This window comes from Diceros bicornis, chromosome 17 (assembly GCF_020826845.1).
Source record: "Diceros bicornis minor isolate mBicDic1 chromosome 17, mDicBic1.mat.cur, whole genome shotgun sequence".
NCBI lineage: Eukaryota > Metazoa > Chordata > Mammalia > Perissodactyla > Rhinocerotidae > Diceros > Diceros bicornis.
The window spans coordinates 60728151-60750310 of record NC_080756.1 but is presented as its reverse complement, the minus strand read 5'-3'; the positions used below and the strand labels follow the sequence as shown (position 1 = coordinate 60750310).

The following is a 22160-nucleotide window of genomic DNA, read 5'->3' as shown; positions in this document are numbered from 1 at the left end:
AATTTTGCCAGCTGCATTCCAGAGCTCTTTTCCTCCCATGCCCAGACGGAGCAGAGGCCTTTGTAATGACTTCATGCTCAGCCAAAAGTAAACACACTCTGCACTTTTTCCATGGACAGATTCTAACCTCAAATTGCCAGCACTGGCCTCCCAACAATCCAAATGGAAAGCTGCCTTTCCCAAGAAAATAAAACCTTTTCAACTAAATAATACGTCTTGGCTGCAAAAGCAAACTTTCCTAAAAGCTTCCTAGAAATTATTTATCGTGCAACAATCCTCCAGATCTCCTGAGCAAACCCTACCAATGGCACAAAGGCACTGAATATCAACTCAACAAATAATCCCAGAAGCAAAGCTCCCTCCCGCCAACACCTGCAGCTCACGCAGCACGTCATAGCTACTCAAAACACAAGCACACACGCAGAGCTCACTGCTGCCTAACTGGAATATTCCTTCTGAAAACAGGCGGTGATGAGACAAGTGCTGATCTGAATAAAGAGCAAAAGAGCACTGAAGATCCGAGCGTGGCAGCACTTTTGCACACGTCAAACACAACTCGCGCCTCTCTCCCACATCCCAACGTGAGTCCGTGTGATCCAGGCTCCATCCTCCACCAAGGGGCGGGGGGCGGGGTGCGGACGGCGGACTTACCAGGTTGGAATTGGTGGCGTTGGAGTCATCTTCTGGAAAGGGAATATAGATCGCTAAGGCCACACAATTGGCAAAAATAGTCAGTAAAATAATTATTTCAAATGGTCTGAGGAAGGGAGTTAAGGAAGTTAATACCACAGAAAGCACAAATGAAACAAACATTCATATAGGTATATATTTTAAAAATGAATCAAAGATTCATAAGAATTTTGTTTAGACAATACATTCCAAGCCCCTTGTATTCTGAAAAGAAACATATGCCTTTTTAAGCGCTTCTAATGGGTCCCCGCCAAAAATTTTCCTAATATGTCAAAAGCAGTGGAGGCCAGTCGCGTGCCAGAGTAAACACAGATTTCTAAAAACTTTTTTCCCCATCTTTTATTTATTTAGATTGCTTTGGACTTCATTTTTCGGCATGTGTGCTCGGGGCTACTTTTAAAGAGCAGGGCCTGCCCCAGTCAGGACTCGCCGTCCCCAAGGGTCCTTCCCCATGGCTTACACGCTGCCACCAGGGGACTCAAACAAGCTTGGGACCAGAGAGGGGGGACAGAGTGGGATGTAAGGCAGAGATTTGACTTCAAGACTTTGCTGCAATTTGGAGATTTTATTTTTCATCTCTTAATTTAAAGCTTAGAATGTTTTTTTCCTCTCCCTTATTCTCTGACAGCTTCCAGAGAACCTGAAGGGCCAGGGCCTGGCCCCGCAAAAGCATGGCAGCATGTGTACGGTGCGAATAGGGAAGGGCAGCCACCTGTCCTCTAAGGCACAGCTCCGTGGAGAACACCTAAACCTCTTCAGGCTGTGGAGGCCTGTCTTCAGTGGGCAAGGCTCACGTTCGAGGTCCCCTTGCCTCCACCATTGGTCTGTGCTGGGTCTAGACAGATAAGCCACGACCCACTCACCCGCAGCAGTGCACTCAGGGAGGTGCCTGTGCCCAGATTTCTTTATCAAAATATCAGGGCAGAGTACATTCTCAAGAGAAAGATGAGCTAACGTGGTAACACCCCTTCTACTCTGCACCCACAACTGAAGGCCAGAAAGGGGAAGCTTTAGAGGAAGGGCCCCGTTTGTGCTCTTCCAGCCCCCCTCCCCCACCTCCCAACACTGCCAAGTTTCCAGCCTGATCCAGGGAGCCAACAGGAGGAAGAGAAAGGGGATGGAAATTCCTGGAAGGGACCAACTTCATCTCCCAGGGAAACCTGTACTCACAAAGTTAACAAATCTTGAAGCAGGAAGAGACCTTAGAGATCATCTAGTCCAACCTCTGAGGCCCAGAGAGCCTGAGAAACTTTCCCAAGACCCCACAGTAGGTCCTGACCAGCCAGGACTAGAACCCAGATTCCCTGACTGCAGAGTCCAGTGTTCATTCCCCTGCCATGAACAGTCTCTCACCTGTGTTTACAGGGCAACTCTGGGCCTAGAAGGAATCTTAGTGATTATCTAGTCCAGGGCTTCCTAGCCTGGGTGCCGTTATTGATCTTCTTGGCCCCATGGGTATAGCTCAGGGTCCATTTACCCAGCACACCTCATGAAGGTTGTCATTTTCTCTGTGCCTCGATGTCCAGAAGATGGTATGCAGTGGACCTGTCCAACCTCCCAACTTGACAGATGTAGAAAATACCAGATCCCAGGCTGGCAAACAGCAGGGCCAAGACCAGAACCAGACCTACCAACTCATCTTTTCCAACATGCCATGCTGCCCCTGGAGTTGGCTAAGGAACAAATGATGATGATGGTGATGCTGCTGATGACAGTGATGGTAAGGAGAAGGACAGTAGCTAACATTTATCGAGAGCTGACTCTGTGCCAGGGGCTGTTCTAACCGCTCTACACAAACACCCTGAGTGGAATGTACAATTATTCCCATTTCTAAATAAGGAAACTGAGGCACAGAGGTTAAATTAATTTGCCCAAGGTCACATAGCTAGTGGTAGGATGGGATTCAAACTGAAGCAGTCTGGCTCCAGAGTCTGGGTTTGTAAGGCTCTGTCCTAAAGCTGCCCTAAAGCATGTTTAGGAAGTTAGTTCTTTCAGACCTCCTACCCCATCACCTCTTCCCTCCCAACCCTTTTCCCACCTGCTCAGAAAAGTGACGTTCAGCCCAGAGGCTGGTCAGTTTCATTCCCATCATCTGTGCCCTGTGCTCCCCAGCAGGGCAAGGGCACATCAGTTCAACTGAGCCAGACCTCACCATCCAGCCCTCAAGCGTCAGCTCCTCCTTCCCCCAAGGTGAGTGACGGCTAACTAAGCTCGGGGGCGTTTCCTGGGCTATCAGCTCCCCCTCCCCCCCTCTCCCTCCTCCCTGCATTCAGGCTATCTATCCACCATCTTATGCTAAAAGTGCCAGCTAATGCTGGGGAAGGCAATGTGTAAAGAAGGCAATCAGGCAGATAAGAGAAGCCATCGGGTGCAAAGCAGAGGAAAACCCAGGTGAGCCCTGGAAGCGTTCTGTGTCACCTGTGAAGACCAGAGCATTTTTTTAAAACTGCCTTCTCTTCTTAACGACAGCGGCAGAGTCCACTCTTTGGAGGAGCACTGACTGGCTAGCACTCCAGACCATCTCCTTACCCATCCAGCTCCCCTTCCAAGGCAATCTGAGAATGACCCCAACTAGTGCTGCCGAGGCTGGGCCCACTTCCTCTCCTGCAAGGGAGGGCATGTTCCCCCAGGAAGGGTGGCTGCAGCACCCCTCTGCCCAAGTTGGGGGTGCAATGAGGTGGCTGAGACTCACTGTGGGCACACTGGGTAACCGCCTTGTTAACATGCTGCTGACTCAGTCAAGGGTCTTTTCACTGAATCCAGCCTCCCGGCGCCTGGCCGGTCTCTGTGGACAGCTTGTCCTGCCCTTCCACTAGGGAGCCTGCGCTCCTCCCTCTTCCGTGCTTCCACACCTGCCCTGTGTATTATTACCACTCTGCCCTCTCTTCCCTTCTTCCCAGGTCTATACGTCACCCGGCACTTCATTCTGCACTCAGTACTCCTCGTCAGGGTGCCGTCCCTCCCAGAAGGGGAAGGTAGACTCGAAGTTAACCGCACGCCCTGAACACGTCTCATGAGGGGCTAGTGCTCGCACATGTCTGGGTTTTGCAGCTCTTGCTAATACTTTGGGAAGTGACTGCAGTTACTCCTTTTAGAGATGAGGAAACAAGCTCTGGGGTTTGGGTGGCCCATGACCACTCAGAACACAGGTGGCAGGGCTGCAATGGGGTGGGTGTTCAGGACCCAGATCCAGGTCCCACCGTGTCCCAGAGGGGCTGGACGACAGGTGTCCCCTGAACATCCACCTAGTACCTTTTCTCTATACTACAGCCACATGCGTGTGGGAGGTGCATGGATTTGGGATTGCAGCTCTGTCAATCGCCAGCTGTGTGATCTGGGCAAGTTCTGCAGCTTCTCCAGGCCTCAGTGTCTCCCACTCTGGTCCCCCAGCTCTCCCACTCCATGATTCTGCTGTGAGCAGCGATGACAGCAGCCTCTGGGGCCACTCAAAGCTGAGTCTCTCACCCAGTCATCCAGGAACCGGAACCACGCTTGGCCACTCAGGACAGACTGGCCAGCTCTGCAGCTGCCACTTGGCTTGAACTGCCTTCTCTTAAAGTTACTTCTGAGTTGCAGGGTTCAGACATTTACAGAACTAACATTTCCTGCCAAACAGAAACTTTCTTCTCTCCCAAGTCATCTTCTTTTACCTTTTAACTACGACCAAGACTTTTAAATCTTTCCATAGAAACTCATGAATGAAACCTAACACTCTCATCCGGAACCACAAGAGGCATGGTAGCCCTGCCTGAATGACCTCGTACTATAAAAATGCCAATGCTAGGTGCCAGGGTTCTAGTCTCGTCTGTCACTGACTGTGTAACTCTGGAGAGTCACTCCTGTGGGGCTCAGCGTCACCGCTGGGGGAAGTCAGGGGTGGACCTACTGATCTCTAAGGCCCTTTCCATCTCTACAACCCACAATTCCTATGACGTTAAGGGGCCTGTAATTCCACGGGGAGAGCCCAACCCTTCAAAGCCATTTTCTCTGAAAGACCCACTCACTGGTTCCCATACATACAAAGTGGATCTGTGTTTAAAACTCCAGGCCAGTGTTCGCCACTTTGGCTGCACACTGGAATCACCTGGCGAGTTTTAAAATATGCCTGGGTGGAGCTCAGGCACCTGTATTTTGTTACAACTTCCCAGGCGACACCAATGTGCAGCCAAGATTGAGAACCACTGCTCCCAGGCCTTGAACCAAGAGCTGGAGTCACTGACTACTACCCTTGTGCATCTCCTGGGCTCCTTCTCCCTAGAGAGAGGGGGGGTTGTGAAACTATACCAGTACCGTGCCATGGAGGGAAAGAAGGTTATGGAGGAGCAGTGTGTCACCACTATGAACCCAACACACCATGGGTCCCTGGGCAAGCTCAGGTAAGATGCTATTTCATAACCTGTCAGGCTCATTTTCTCAAGTGTTGCTTATTATATATACATTAAAAAAAAAACCCACCTGGGGAGCTTGCCATACAGATTCCTAGGCCCTGGCCCAGAGATTCTGACTCATCAAGTCTGGAGTAGGACTAGAACTCTGCATTTTAACAGCACCCCAGTGACACAGATGCAGTAGGTGTGAGAACCACTTTATAGGCTCAGCACATACAACACAGCCCACTGGCTGGTAGGCCTTGGGGGGTTGGCCCCACTGGGGCTCCTAGGGATACCCTGCCCAGCTCAGAGCACAAAGGATATTTCCACTCAACGACGCTTATGCACGCCCTCCGGATGGGGTTCTTCAGAGTCAGGCAGAGCAGGGCGCGGGGTGGGCGTGTGGCGGTCGTGCTGCCCTGCTTCTTGGGTTTCCCATACTGCTGCCGCTTCCGCTGCGTGGAGCTGACGGTGGAGATGGTCGCGTTGCCAGCACTGCCCATCAGCTTGGCCTGCCGGGCCGCATCGATGGCTGCCTGCCAGGACAGGGCCGCCCCCGGGGTGGGGATGTGCTCAGGGGCAAGCCCCGCAGCCGCATTGGCATTCATGTTGGCATGAGCTGGGCGCGGGCTCCCATAGTTGGAACCTACAGGAGGAGAGGACAGAGGACAACAGTTACCAGGGAGAAAACAGGAGACCCTGTGATATGCTCTGGACTCCAGACTCACAATTTCTTAAAAATCTTATTTCAAACCATTGCAGGAGCCTGGAAGTGGCACATGGAAACATTTGTGTGTGATGCTGAGAAGAGAGAGTCAGGAAATCTGTTCTGGTCCTAGTTCAGTCTTGTGACCTTGGATATGTCACTCTCCCTCTCTGGTCTCATTGCCTCATTTTAGGCAAACAAGACATGAGATGTATGCATTACAACATGTATGAATCTTAGAAACATGGTGCTAGTGAGAAAGGGAGGATGCAGAAAAAGATAAATAAGCAATGCAAAATATGTAAATTAAAATACATTTATATAAGACATACAAATAAAAGGATATTCATTAGATAGAATAGAATGGTTGTTTAAGGAATGTGAGGAGGAAAATAGGAGTAGGATATGGGGATAAAAAGGAAGAATGAATGAATGAGTGAACAAGAGAGCCACTGCATGAATCAATGATGACAAATGCACATAAACTGAAGACTATGAGTCACTCAAATCTCTGCACCTGAATTCCAAAAAATAAAAATGAGTATAATAAAATAAGGGGGTTGGACCAAAGTAAGGTTACACCTAGGGACCTCAAACGCATCTGGGCACTGAGTGTTGGTTGGATAGGAGGGGTAGGGGTCTGAGATGGTTTCAGATCATATCAGCAAATCCTTTGACATCCCTCCCACTGAGAAATGGGATCTATGCCCCCTCCTCCTGAAATGGGGTAGGCTTTTGGTGATTGTTTTGACTAATAAAGTACAGTAGACATGATGGTATGTGATTTCCAAGGCTATGACACAAAAAGCAATGTTGCATCCCTCTGCTCTCACAGGATGCTCACTCTGGGGTAAGCCAGCCACCCCGTGAGGCAGCCTGATAGCCCTGAGGCCGTCATGCTGTGAGGAAGCCCAACTAGCCTACATGGAGAGACCACATGCAGACAGAGAGTTCCAGCCAGCCCCCAGCCACTCTACTCACCATCTGACTGCAACCTCATGAGAGAGACCAGAAGCGCCCAGTCAAGCCCTTCCTGAATTCCTGACCTATAGAAATGTGGGAGATAGCAAGATGTTCACTGCTGTGAGCCATTTTGTTTTGAGGTGATTTGTTATATAGCATTTGCTCTCTGGGGAAGGGAGCTGTGTGTGGCAGGAGTTGACAGGGTCAGGGTAGAGGGACACTGTCAGGAAGGAAACCTCAGTAGGAACCAACGAAATCCAGAGTAGGGGCATCTGCAGTGCTCGGGCTTAAAGGCAACAAAGTTGCCTTTACAACGTTGCCTCAAGTTGCCTCAAGACTGTGCCTAAGACACCACACATACTTGGTGGGCACTCCTCAGTCTGGTCAGCCAGATGCCTCACCCCAGAATCCCACAAAGTCTGCCAAGTGATCAGCCCAGCCTGGGCCTAAACCTGCACACTCCAGAACAGATGCATGACCTTGAGACTTGTCAACTGGCCAGGTGCAGCAGGATCAAGAAAAGCCACAGAGAATGGGGTAATACTGTGGCAGAGAGCCTGGCATCTGGATGCCATGTCAGTCACCTGGGAGACTGTGGCCAGAGCAGCCAGACCAGTTGCACATACGTCAGTTCTGAGTCCCCTGACACGGACACTCTTCTCTGCTCAGTGTACACAAGGGGCTTCCAGGGAAGCTGCTGCTCCCAGAAACAACGTCCTAGTGGAGCCCCTTCCTCTCCTCACTGCCACTCACTAGCATTCAGATGAGCACCTGGCGCCTCTCCCAGTCTCCTCTCCCCAACTCTTAGGCTGATCCTTCTATGTTTGACTTTAAGATAACTTTTGCTCCCAGTGTGACCTTCTGTGACCCTATAACCCCCACCACCAGCCCTGTCCCCGAGGGGACCAGTTCAGAGATAAGCACATGACTCGGCTTAGCCAGTCAGAACATTTTCACCTCACTGGGCTCCTGCACCCAGCCATGCCCGATGCTAGCCTTACTCTGAGCTTTTCAATTTCATTACTTAAGTAACTTAGCTTAAGCTAATTTGCATTGGGTTTCTGTCTCTTGCAACCAAAAAAGACCTGACTAACATGCTTGCTCAGTGTCACAAAAGTTGTACCTGGCTGGGCTGTCATTTCTGCCCGATTCCAAAGTCTACATCCTTTCCGTCATCACACCAGTGACAGACAATAAGTTTCCACTCATATGCCAATTGATTGGCATTCCTGTCCAAAATACTGTACCTGAAGGACTCGGAGACTTTTCTGAGCACAACAGGAGAGCAGACTGTGATAGATTAGTGATGTCCACCATGGGCACAAAGGCAGGGAATGGTATCACAGATGCCCCATATGTCCCACCCCTGTATGATACCAAGATGAGCACATCAGGTCTTCTTTAGTACCAGCTGGTCTCCTGCCTTCTTGTCCCCCGACAGTTGCCTCCTGCACTACTGCCATCTGGTCTTTACAGCACAAGAATCCCACTCCCACTCCCTAGGGCCTGGAAAATTGCCTCTTTTCTATACTCAATTCATGGCCATGTTCTCAACGTGACATTGACTCCCGTCTCACCATATATTCCCTTCACCCTTCTCCTCTCCTCTGCCCCAGCTGCTCCAGGCAGCTGCGTCCCCCCAGGAGTGAAGTACGTTAACCAGCATGTCGGGATCCCAGAGAACCCAAGACGTCCTCTGAGAGGTCTGATCCCTCACACACCCTGCCCCTGTCCTTCCTGAACTCTGTGTCGGTCCTAAGCAAAAAGCAAGAAGACCAATAAGGCTGGGCCTTCACCTTTCTCATAAGACCCCAGAGGGAAAAAACAGAAGACAGGATTTGAATTAATAAAGGCATCTGAAGCCCAAGAGCTGCTTTAATACCCGGCAAGCATTAGTATCTCCATTTAACACATAAGAAAACAAAGGAGCATCTGACTCATTAAAGGTCATGAAGTGAGACAATGGCCGATTCCTGCAGCAAGCACGGGGCTCACAGTTAACTGCTAGACTCTCCTCCACCTCCTCAGATCTCACACACGCACTCCACATGCACGCACACATGTGTGCTCACAGACGTGGCCACAAGCAAAGCTCACACCTCCCACTGGGCTTAGGAGCCTTGAGGTTGAAGAGGCTGCATTTCTGACCCTGAGAACATCCTTTGTGTTTCATATGAGCTTCACGGGACAGCATCCCCCACAGGAACAGCCCGTTAGTAACCCTCGGGCACCTCTGTAACGAATGGAGGTGGAAAGTGTCCCTGTTTCTGTTTGCAGCATTGGGAGTGACTGGGTCCAGTCTCATGTCTTACTGGGTTCACCAGAGAGGCTGGAACTCTAGTTGTGTCCGTTCCATCTGTGGTATATAATTTTTACTTCCTAGACTCCCAGTTTGGCGCTGTCAACGCTTAATAGACTTTAGTTCCTGGACTAAGTTCTCCTCTCCCCTCACATACATAAAAGCAGCCCTGTCTCCACCACTGTTAGCCTTTCCAGACCCCGATTCTCTTCTCACGACAAGCCTTTTACACCCCACACCTTCCTCCAGCTTTCTGTCTTCAAACTCGAACCTTCATACTCACCCCTAAGCATTGTCTTAATCTCCCTCTCTCACACCACTTGCCAGTTCCAGAAACCAAGGAGGTTTCAGGAAACACTTGGGAAGAAGGCAGGAAGCACCAGCGTGAGAACAGACTCATCGCCTCAGAAAGGCTGTGTGGGGTGCATCCTGTGCACCTCAATGTGTCGAGACAAAGGCTTCCTAGAGCAAGATGGCCGTGGCTCCCTGGAGCCAAGAGGTGGTTCTGAAAGCCATGTCTTGGTAGGCTAACTTCTGAGCCACCTTTCACCATGGATGACCTTATCTATATTGTGAGCCACTCCCAGAGCACAAGGGCCTCTCTGGAGCACCATCTGGAGAAAGCACATACAAACAAGCCCGCGGGTGAAAACGGAATGTCAACCTCTCCCCAGCCAGCGGACAAGAAAACAACCTTCAGTATTTTCGTCCTGGCAGCCCTGAGCATTGCTGCAGCCCTGTGACATGACTAAGGTCACTGCCACAGTAAACACAGAGCCACATAGAGGTGAGACAGGTGTGGCCCCTAGGGGCTGGCCTCCACTAGGCTGGCCTTCAAGGCCCAGCTTGGCCTCTCCCTCTCCAAGCAAGTCTCCCCTACCCACTGGGATGATTCCCCACCCAGACCTGCGTACCTCCAGGTCCCCCACGACAAGGGGCCACAACTATCCAAGAATCCCAGGAATGAAAAACCTTCATCTCGGACTCAACATTTTTGAATCCAGAGCAGAGCCATGGAGGAAGGGCAAGCAGCATTGTGTCCCTGATGGCTTTTGTTAGCACGAAATAACTACCCAAAGCAAAGAGACCAATTTTCAAATTATAAAGCTGATTCAAAGCTCTGTCTCCTGGTTGCCAGCTGAAAAGATGCCACTGTTTAAGTGTGCTCTGGCTCCTGCCTTACTAGACTATTTCCACGATGCTCTCATCCCTGAACGAGCCCCAGGGCAGCAGCTTAGCAGATCAGGCCACACACAAACAGGTGGGTGCCCACAGCAGTGATCTCTCCCTCATACATAAGAAAATGACTCCCATTTGTCAAGTGACAGTAGCAGCTCCCTCCTCCTGCACACAGGACCTGCTGCTTCTCTGAGGGACCAGGATGAGGGCAAGATGCCAGCAGGAACTGGTCAGCTGCATGTCATTCTGTTCTGCAAGGGCCAAGCGAGGAGTTCAAGTCAGGAGGTGGTGGCTTATGCTTCCTTGGTACCCCTGTGAGTCAGGCCTGGTGCTGGGAACCTGAAAGGTGTTCAGTGATGAAAAAGCTGATTTTTTTCCTTTAATCCTTTACCCATGCACCGGATCCAGGGCTATATCCCAGAAGATGCTCAATATCAATTGCTAATGACTATAATGATGATGATGTCATGATAAAGATGAAGGCAGACAACAGGTAAACCTTAGAAACTGCTGGAGTCAGCCCATCTATGCCCTAAAGGGTGGCTTATTCAGGCTCTTCTGCTTACTTCTCGGATGTGGTAGTGAGGGAGGATTTCTGAGGGAAGAGGTTGTAAGCAATGATTTCCGTCTCCCATGTCACCTCCCTTGTCCAGGCCACCACCCACTCCTTGCCCAGAATGTGGCAGCCTCCTGACATTTCTCTCACTTCTCTTGCCTGTCCCCAAACCAATCTCCATGCAGCAGCCAGAGTGACCTTTTAGAAATATAAATCATAAATCAGGCCCTGTCCTTCTCCCAGTTAAATCTCTTCAAAATCCAGACCCTTTGCCATGACTTATGAAGCCTGCATACACTGGCCCCTGGCCTGCTTCTCTGAGCTCATCCCAGTCCTCTCTCAGCCTGGTCCAATGCAGTCCTGACACACCAGCCTCATTTCACGCCTCAGAAATGCTCATTTCTTGTCTGCCGCAGTACCCTTGCACATACTTAGAATGTTACTCCCTCTGCTCTTTGCTTGGTGATTCCTTCTCACACTTCAGGTTTGGGCTGAAATCATTTCTTCTCAAAACTCCCAGTCCTGATCCCCGAATCTAAATAAGCAGAGCTCAAATGCTGGCTGCCAGTGTGCTCCTCATCTCCTTGCCTCCATACTATCCTTGAACAGAGATGCCCAAACCCCTGGCACTATAAAGGGACCCCCAATTTAGCCAAGTGTGTGGAGAAAGGTACAGGGCTGCAGACCTGCTTTGACAGCACGACCTCCCCCTTTAACCTTAGTACCTTCAGCCATGCACAAAGGAGGCCACTACTAATGACCAGCCTTTGTACACACAACTACAACCCAGACTGATCTATGGAGAGCAAGAAGCAGCAGTTCACACCTAGAAAGGAGAGAACTGTAAATGCACTTCTTCCTGAGGTCCTAACCATCCTCTCATTGCGCAATCTCTACAGTGCAAAGGACGTGCTTTCTCTCAGGCCAGGGTGTCACCCAAGATCACCCATGTGGCTCTTGCTGTCATCTCACTGTAGTGACAAGGGGCCTGCATTCCCTTTAAGAGTGTAGCAGCCAACCTGAAGCAGAAACCATGCTTTCTCTGCCCATTAATGGCCAAATGACTAGAAAGCAGGAGGCCATTAATCTCCTCTATCTAGTGTGTTACAAAGATAGCCGGGAAACATCAACAAGGAAGATACTGTCTCTTGGTCGTAGAAGATAACCCGAGGTCCTATCCATCTCAAGCCCAGTGGTGCTCATCCAGAGAAGGATCAGGTCTGGCTTAGCACCATGTGGCAGATGTGGCAGACTGGTGCACTGACTAACTCAACAGCTCTTCCAACCTCCTTCTGCTGTGCATTCCTGTCCTACAGAGGCTAGAGAGCTAAAAACTACAACTTCCAATCTCCCATGTGGCTGGACTTCCTGATGTAACTACTGAGTTGGCCAACTCAAGAAATGAATTAAAACTAAGTCATTTGGGGAAGGTATCTATTTCACCAGCTGGCAAGGCTCTGGCAATGGCTTCCTGATCCCTGGAACATAGATGAGGTGGTGTGATCCTGGAGCCAGCTCTTGGCACAGTGACTTCCAGATTCCCCAGCTTCCTAATTATACTGAAATCCCAGTTCTTTTAGCAGGTGAGTTCTACAGTGTTGTTCTGGGAGTCATTCCTGGAGGCCCAGCCTAGAGCCTGCTCTCCCAACCCTTCCAATTACTTTGTAAGCCGTTAAATTCCTGTACTAAGTATCTTTCCTCTTAAAATGGCTACAGCAGTGTCTATTGTAGGTCTGAACCTTGACTGAGACATGAGGTCTATAGCCACACTGTCCAACAGATCATCTACAATGATGAAAATGTTCTATAATTCTGGGATGTCCAATATGGTAGCCACCAGTCCTTGTGGCTATCAAGCACTTGAAATGTAGCTAGTACAACTGAGGAACTACATTTTAAATTTTATTTAATTTCAATTAATTTACATTTAAATAGCCACATGTGGCTACTGGTTACCATACTGGACAGCACAGGTCTATACTAAGAGGAAGTCATGATGGAAAAAGCATGATAAGAAATAAAGCGTGAGAAAAGGGAAAGAGTACTAACAGAGCTCTTGATTCTAATCTGTGAAGAAACTTGGAAAAAAAAAGCAATCAAGAACTGATTCAGATGCTGACGAGTGGGTGGATTTTCAGATCAGGAAACAACCACCCTATGCAAAAAGACATGTTTTCAAAGCATAAGAGATTCTAAGACCCAACAAAACCAAAAGTCATTTTTCAGTGGCTAACATTCTTGAAAAATGAATGAGAAACTAATTTTCCCAATAGGCAGATGGGGAAACTGACATTTCCCCCCAATCTAAGTTGGGCCTAAGAGCACCCCAGGACATCCCAGCTGACATGGAAGCCCTCACCCCAGAGTGAACACCCAAAGGGTCTTCCGAGTGTGCCAGTCATGGTGACGTCTATCTGCCTCCTATGTCTCTGACCTGAGCTATTTTCACACTATTTTCAACAGCATTCTCTTACTCTCTCTGCCTCCCTCTTCCCTCACTCTGCTACAAACACAGTTTATGAGAGATGGGGATGCTCAAAACGGGCCCATGACCACAGTAGTCAAATCTGCTCCAAAACAAAGAGACAGTGAGAGACCAAGGACAGCGTGGAGATTGTATCTCCCCGACTCAGTCAATCAGGCACTGCTTTAAATAAAACCATCTCTTTTCTATTCTACATCCCACCTCTCTCTGGTGACTGGGGCAAAGGCAGAGAACCTGGAGCCTTTCAGAAGCCCAAGCCAACCAGAAAAGTGGTAAAGCTACCGGTGTTCACACCTTCTAGTGACCCAGCAAACTAAACCTTTTCTCTATTCTTCACAGGGCAACTAGTCAAAAGGAGGGAAAGAGAAGAAAAGGAATCATAGGAGGGACTCCCACTAGAAGCAAACTAGCCTCCATGAGAAGAGGACCAAGGCCAATATTACCTTGGCTAGAGGACGCTAACCATAAAGCCATTTCCCCTGTGGTACAAGGTCACATTGACATCAGAGAGCAGAAGAAAGAAAAACAGGCAAAAAGCAGATGGACAGATACAGTTAAACCATACTCTCCAGCCAAAGATAATAAATTGCAATAATAATAAAATACTTCTTTCTCTTGTTTCCAAGCAGAGAGAGGAGGGAAATTGCAACCTCTTGCTATTTGAACTACAGCACCTATCACCACCTGGTAACGGCAAACCTAAACTATAGGACATACTTGAGGACCAATTCAAATTATTGAAAGTCAGCATTTCAGCTTTGTAAGTGTGACCGAAGAGCAGCCTTTGTAGTGAAAAAATAGACCTGGCCCTGACTGAGGTCAGATACCCAGCTAGAAAAATGGGAACTCCTTCAGGTTGCTGATGTCTGGGGACCAGTGGGGGGTGCAGAAAGTGGGGAAGAGGGCTACAGTAGCCTGGCACAGCACTGCTAGGAGCCCAACACCGACTCATCCTCTCCTTTGCTGCAGCTTGTGAATGCCTGGGAGGAGTTCCACTCCAAGACTGCGGTCCTTCTCTATTCTCCCAATGATTCACAAGCTCCTTGAGGGCAGGAACCAGCTTTGTGGCCTCAGAGGCCCTAGCACAGTGGTCAGCACCTAGAAGGTGCTCAGAACACACCTGCTGCAGGGAAGTTCTTCTGCAAAAGTTGTATTTAGCCCTCACAGATTTCTAGGCAGAAGTCTACGGAGATGCCATTATTCAATTATTTTAAGTTAGTATGTGTGTCATGTTATGTGTGTTTATTTCACATGCTAAGTGAATATTTGTTTCTTAGCCCCCATCAGAAGGGACCTGCCCCAAGAAGCAGGTGCCTCTGTCTATTTCATTCAGCACTGTACTCCCCAGAGCCCAGAACAGCCTGGAGTGTGGTATGTGCTCAATAAAAGTGTGCTGAATGAATAAGTGAGTACCTCAAAATCTACTTGTCCCGTGATGTGTTTTTTCCTCATGATATTAATTACTTAGACTTCGGGCCCCACGATACTGAGGGTTTTGCTGTTTTGGCCCCATTTTATCGGTAGGAAAAAGGGATACGGAGTGACTGCACTGCTCCCAGTCACCAGACCTAGAACACATGAAGCAGTGCTACCTTGCGAGGACAGTTCTTGGTACATTCAGTGGCCCCGCCTCCTTCCTTCTCGCCATATGGGAGGACAGGTGACAGGAAGGCTCACTTAGCTAATACTCACCCTTCCCGCTTCTGTCACCCACTGAGGTGGGCAGGCACCGGCGGGAACCAGCAGTCACACTTCTAACTCCATTTTGTCCTGTGAGTGCCCAGCCGCACGGCCAGGGCTCTGACTCCATGCAATGGCAGAGCTGTGCCTGCAGCAGAGCTGAGGCTGTGCTGAGGCCGGGGGCTCAGAGCTCACAGACTCCAACCCTGGCAGCCTGGAGCCTCTCTGCCCTGCGGGAGAGGAGGTCTGACTGTGGCCGGAGCTCCTGCAGCCCTGCGCGGGGCAGGAGGGGCTGAGCTCCAGAATCCAGCTAGGCCTCTTCCTCTTTGCCAGAGCAGAGCACCAGCTGATAAACCCTGTCAGGAAAGTGAGTTTGTACTCCTAACGAGAGTCTTTAAAACCCTCAGACACTCCACTACCCTTCTCAGAAGCCATCCTGTAGGACTAAGAGACTCGGGCAAGCCATATACCTGGGCTTCACCACGGTGTGAACTACACCAGTGCCAAACTGGAAATCACCTCAGCGCCAGCCACTGCGGGACTAGGTAGATAAATCAATGCACACCCTGTGACAGAATTTTAGGAAGCCATAAAATTATATTTTGAAATATAATATAGAAAAAAATTTCACCACATAATATTAAGCTACAGAAGCAGGGTCCAAAACAGTATATACAGTAGGACCCTAATTTTATAAAAGACGTTTTTTTCAAAGAATGAAGACTAAAAGGAAACACACAAAAATATTCCTGGTAGTTATCTCAGGTGGCAAGTAACATTTACTTCCAGAGGCAGATCAGCCTAGCACGTGGGGCCACAGACTCAGAAACCAGGCAGGCTGGATGCTAATTCTGGCTCTGCCACCTAGTGTGTGTGACTGGGGGAGTCACATAACCTCTCTGAGACTCCTCCTTTGTAAAATGGAGATAATAACAGTGTCTATTATCCAGCACTGTTGTGACGATCAGATAAGTTAATGCATGTGGAACTTGCAGAATAGTGCTGACAGCAAGAACCTTGTAGGTACCAGCCACTGTCGTTGTTATTATATTTTCCAAATTCTGTACAATAAATGGTTCTTTGGTAATCAGAAAGGGAAAAAGTTATGGTTTTGTTTATTGTTTAAGGATACTTCCAACATTACTGTGGCCAAACCAGTGTCAGATTCCTGTCCAGCTGCTGACCACCCATTGGTAGGGGGAGCAGGGGGGAGGTACACACAGACCCCACCTGGCACACTGGCCGCCCACCCTCCTGGCCTGCCTGGAGGCTCCTCCTCCCAACCTGGGACTGCAGAAAGGACAAGCATCTGCCTGCAGCCACAGAGACAAGACGGCCTGTGAAAACCCAGCACGCATCTCTGTGCTGACTGGAACCTAAGCTCCGGACACAGGACCATTTGTACCCCTGTGTCTCCAGCTGTGGCTCTCTGTAGACAAAAGTACCTAGGTTGAGGGTAAAGTGAAACGGGTGATTTGAAAATTAACCTAGAAACATGGGCAAGATCCTTTCTTTTTCCTTGTCATCTTGATTTTTAACAACAGTTCCATTTATTATCAGCTCAGCTCCATGAGGCATGAACAGGCATGTGCACACATAGGGAAAGGTACCGGGACTCGGAGTCAGGACACCTGGGTTCAGGCCCAGGCCTAAGACATGCCGTCCATGTAACAGCAAGCCCTTCGAAGAAGTTCAAGCAGAACTGGACGTCAGAGGAAGACAGTGGCTTTCCTCCAGCTACACAGCCTCGGAGTGTCAGAACCCAGGCCCCCGACCAGTGACCGTCACTCACACCACCAGCCACACTGCTAAGTGCCAAATGATGTAGCTTCTCTGGGCCTCAGTTTACTCATCTGTAAAATAGAGATAATAATACATTCTTCACAAGACAATTGTAAAGTCTAAATGAGATTAAGTCTATGAAAGTACTGCCCAAATACAAAGTATTACTTAATAAGAATTATTTTACCGATGCCCACATATAAAGCGCCTCAGGGCACCAAAGAAGAGTACCTCATTTTCAGTGAAGTGAAACAAAACATGAAAGCTGTTTTACAAAAAAAATCCTTTTCCCAGAAGAACATCCTCCATGTTAAGCAACCACCTCTTAAAAATTGCTACATCTCACACACAAATATTATTAGTGTCAATTTGTGAAAAAGTAAATCTATCCAGAGAATTCAGAATACAGAGGATTCCAGAGATCCTTGAAAACAGTGCTCCATTTTCCGAGGATCCTCTATTAGTGAAAGGATCCGAAATCCTGCCATTATCGGTGGGACTGCACTGTGGGGGGGAGGGGTCACTGCACATATTTACATACTAAAAACATCACACATACAAATACACCCATGCACGGCCTGTGTGTCCTCCTCCTGGCCGCCTCTACCTCTCATTAAGGTGGGACAGAAGAAATGCATTAGCTCATTCCTCTACACGCACAGGCCATTTAACAACGATGCTTTGTATCAAGTATAATGCCTCTTTCACTTAGAAAAGTCAAAGCCATTTATCTCATTAATCCTCACAAAACCTCTGCCAGACAGCAGGCAGACAAGAAGGTAGAAGGCAACGAAAAATAATCAAGTTCCCCTGAGGCTGTTGCTCCTCGGTAAACACTAATCTTCAAATAGATATGAAGGCATCTGGACTCTTTCCCGAGTTTGGTGGGAGAAGGACCAGGCCAGAAGTCAAGAGAGCAGAATCCCAGTCCCAGCCTCACTGCCCATTTGTTCTGTGTGCTCAGGCAAATCACTTTCCTTCTTTGGTTCTCAATTTCCTCTTCTTTAGAATGAGAAGGCTCAACTTGACACCATAAGAGTTCCTTCCAGCTCCGCCACTCAGGTTCCAGAAATCTTTGACCAAGGATCTCACCGCTCTGCTCATCCCTCCCCAACACATCTAAACCCACCAAGGTCCTCGCTGCCTGGATGTCCTCCCCATTGACCTCAAAGACAAGGGCTGAACAAGTGCAGCCCCACATCCCCTTCCCTCTGCTCACTGACTGGGCTCTACCTAGAGAGGTGGCCTGAGAGAATGTGTGCTCGGCCCTCCTAAGCAGCTGCCTGCAGTTTGCCTGTGCTTACAGGGCAAGTTCGACCTAAGGGGTTTCTCAGCATGGAAGCACAACACGGAGACTACGACCCTCCAGCCCTCATCTCTTTTCTGGTTTATTATCCCAGGGTTTTCCCGGGACTTACGGGGGCTCAACATGGTTTACAGGGAAGTCCTCAAAGCCAGAGAGAGCACTTCACACCCTTTAGGACGGTATTATCAAAAAATCAGAAAATAACAAGTGTTTGCAAGGATGTGGAGAAATTGGAACCCTGTGCATTGCTGGTTGGGAATGTAAAATGGCGCAACTACTGTGGAAAACAGTATGGCATTTTCTCAAAAAATTAAACATAGAATTACCATATGATGCAGTAATTCCACTTCTGGATATGTACCCAAAAGAATTAAAAGCAGGAACTTGAACAAATATTGTACATCCATGTTCATAGCAGCATTATTCACAATAGTTAAAACGTGGAAACAGCCCAAGTGTCCACGGACAGATGAATGAATAAACAGAATGTGGTCTATACATACAATGGACTATTATTCAGTCTTAAAAAGGAAAGGAATTCTGACACATGCTACAACATGGATGAACTTGGAAAACACTATGCTAAATGAAAGAAGCCAGTCATAAAACAAATGCTGTATGATTCCACTTATATGAGATACCTAGAGTAATCACATCCATAGAGACAGACTGGAATGGTGGTTGCCAGGGGCTGGGAGGGGGAGGGACTGAGGAGTTATTGTTTAATAGGCATGGAGTTTCACTTGGAAAGACAAAAAAGTTTTGGGAGATTGATGGTGGTGATGGTAGCACAACAATGTGAATGTACTTAATGCCACTGAATTGTATACTTAAAAAAGGTTAAGATGGTAAATTTTATGTTATGTAAATTTTACCATAATAAAAAAATGCAAAATTTAATTTTTTAAAAAATCCAGAGAGGATTGAGTGTTAGATTTAGAACACCTGAAAGAACATTCCAAGAGGAAGGAAATCTGGGAAGAGAAGGCTGCCTTCTCAGGAAAAGAAAGCTAGAAGGTGAAGGCATTGGGAATGTACGCTTCCCAAGCTGTCCCTGAGGAAGGGGCTGGGAGGAGCAAATCAGACCAGCCGGAGGGGAGTGTGTGGCAGAACAAGCCCACACTGACACAAGTGCTCCCTGCACAGCCTTCTGCGCTGGCCCTCAGCGTGTGACATAGGCTCACAGAAGGATGCAAAGAATTCTGGTCATAAGTTGCTTTCAAATATCAAATAAATCACACGTGCACATACACAAACATGCCTTCACAACTGAGTGAAACCAGACTCACGTCCAAATATGTCCACAATTTTCTCAAGCGCCATTCAATATCAGGCATCAGACCTTTGGCTGGGGGAAACGAATGATCAGAACATTAGATCAATCCCTGGCCTTTCTACAGTTTCAGTCTCGTCCAAAAGCTCCACTCTGGACTCCTGGAGTAGCTCCAGGGCAGGCTACGACTAGTGCATCTCTGTAGCTCTGGTGCCTACCCCAGTGCCTGATACACATCAGGTACAAGAAGAAGTGTTTGCTGAAGGAATGCGGTTTCTACTCAGCATTCTGATAATTTTAGGTGAGGAGACAAATGATGTTATTCCCATTGCCAATGATGAAACCAAGACAGAGGGAAGCACATGGCCCCATCCAGGGAGACCCAGGCTAGCACTGACTTATCCATCCCAGAGCCCTCCAATTTCTGTGGCATCTTAGATCCATGCTCTTTCCTCAGGGACTCTTCAGCCAGATCTCTCCCTCCACATGCGTTTGTTTCCCATCCTTCTTGAGCCCCGAGCTACCTTTTCTCTTCTTTCTGCTCGGGTTTTTCCAACACCTTCTAGACCAGTAGTATCTGACCCCTCCTGGTCCCTCTACTCCAACATCTTTTTCTCCTTGGAGGACTGAGGAAACGTCTGATGAGGGTCCTCCTTGCAGAGGAGGAGAGACTCAGGGGAATGGCTGCCAGGTAGGTGGGGGTCCTTGGAGATCCAAGTTCCCAACTTGGGCCAAGGGCATCTCTGGTGCTGCCCAGATTCTTCCCCAGGCCTCAACTGCATCAAAGGCTGGGCCAGAAGGGAGTAGAAGGAGAGAGTTGGGAAAGTCCATCTTTAAGAGCCCATAAGTAGAAGGCAGAGGTCAACAGCACTTCCATTTTTCACCTCAGAATGGAGTTACAATTGACAGAGCAGAAACCAGGGCTGTAAAAATGCTGTGAAACTCCACAATCTCTGTAACTTTGTCACCCTGTTTATGTTACCCTCCTCTGACTATATCCCACAGTAATTAGGAGGGTTATAACCTTTAAGACAAATCTGGTGCTGGTCTATGAAAACAGCAGGGGAAGAGTGAGAAAGCAGAGCATAGGATCTGGAAATACTGAGTGTTAGGGAGACTGCAAGGGAATTGAGTGAATGATGGCAGCCTGAAGAAAAAGCAGTAGAGTCTAGTGGGCAAAAGCACAGACAAGGAGTCACATGAGACCAAAGTTCATATTCTGTATGGCAACTTACGAGCCCCAAGAGCCTGGGCAAGTCATTTAACATCTCTGAGACTTGGGTACGTCTGAGCTATTTCAAAAATTTTAAAACATTTAAAGCATGGCACAGCCATATATGAAGTTCTTGATGAACAGTAGTCATTAATTGGTATTGTTTTTATTGTTGATGTTGTTAACGTGAGCTGAGACCCTGGGGCCTGCAGCAATGAAGGAGAGGCACGGGGAGTTCTCTGGCCTGAGGAGGGTCCTCAGGATGAGCACCAGGAAGGCCTTTAAGGGGACCCTGACAAAGACCCTGCCCACAGTGTCAGCAATTCACAACCCTCCACATATCCACTGAGGCACAGATAGCTCCAGCCACTCCCACTTCCTGGTGGGCTCTCCCTCTGTCAAGTCAACAAGACCAAGGATGAGCTGCAGTGGGGCTGGACACACGGGTCTCTAAGGAGCCAGGTGACTCTGGACAAGCCTCACCCGCTCTGTGCTTCAGTCACCTGATCTATAAAATGAGGGAGTTCACTAAATGATCTCTAAGGTCCTATACACCTATTTGGCATCCATTGATTCCAGAATTCGTACATGGGTGGAAGAAGAGTTTATCATTTGGAACAGGCTGGCAAAAGAAATAGGCTTCCCAGATGGATCCTCAGGCTCCGCCTCTCTCCTTGAATTCCCTCCTTTAATGCTAATAAATACTTGAATCTGAAAAGCACCTGTCTAATCAGGCAGCCACTTAAATAGGGCCATGCTCCAGTCTCAGCAAACACAGCTAATGGACTGGGATGGCCATGACCCCTTGAGAGCAGGATATGCCATGTTTGTACTCCACAGAGCCCCACTTCTGAAATACCTGCTGACTTATTAAGCTGCTCTTCCTGGCCCTCTCTGATGCACTCAAGATTTGCAGCAGGATGCCACCAGAACCACAGTTACCTGCTCATTAACTCCCCCTGAATGTCTGGCTCATGTGGCAGCCTTGTTATGCTTGGTTTTTCCAATCTGTGAAATGGAGCTAATCACAACTAGCTAAGGAAGGATAAGAGCTTAGACATGGAACCTCTGGGGTGATTGGAGCATCTTTCTACTTTTCACACATGTAGACAAGGTTGTTGGGGCAAATGGGGCATTTGCTTTGGTCTGCTCTATGCACTCAATATTCCAGTGAAGAAAAGTGTCCTTTCAGTATAAAACATAGATGGACTAAACATAGATTTATCGCTGGGTAGGCCCTGGCAGCCTGTAACTATAGACACTGTTTGCTGAACATCATGAAAGAAAGGCAGTTTTCTTCATAAAACTATGAGCTTCAGGCTCCTGGTCAGAATAGCAAATGCCTGGTCCAATCTCCCAGTTGAGCCCAGAAGTTATGAAGCCCCCAGCAACTGACCCCACATCATCAGTGATCACACAATTGTGTAAGGGGATCGGTGATGGGGGAAGGGAGAGCAGATGCCGCCTGCTTAGGATAAGGCGTCCAGGAAAGCAAGTTCCTCACATGACCATACAGTTACTCTCGAGCACGTACACACACTCATACACGCACACACGTACAGATGTGCATGTACAAACACGTGTGTATGACTTGGAGGCACAGAGCACCATCACCTCCCTCTATGCTGGTCAGGCCTTTGCCGTTGCTTCCCTGATAC

At 48.5% G+C, this 22160-nt stretch overlaps 2 protein-coding genes across 2 annotated transcripts in view; both read right to left on the bottom strand.

Annotated features, from left to right (window-relative positions):
* The window catches only part of CACNA1C (calcium voltage-gated channel subunit alpha1 C), a 638289-nt gene that overhangs the window by 577308 nt on the left and 38821 nt on the right, over nt 1-22160 (bottom strand). Inside the window, exons 2-3 of the mRNA XM_058559143.1 lie at nt 5376-5706; nt 652-757 (exon numbers count right to left, since the gene is read on the bottom strand). Coding sequence (XP_058415126.1) covers nt 652-757; nt 5376-5706 — 437 coding nt within the window. The remainder of the gene's footprint in view (nt 1-651; nt 758-5375; nt 5707-22160) is intronic.
* The window catches only part of ADIPOR2 (adiponectin receptor 2), a 429864-nt gene continuing 416900 nt past the window's right edge, over nt 9197-22160 (bottom strand). Inside the window, exon 9 of the transcript XR_009222598.1 lies at nt 9197-9209. The gene's annotated coding sequence lies outside the window, so the exon portion shown is untranslated. The remainder of the gene's footprint in view (nt 9210-22160) is intronic.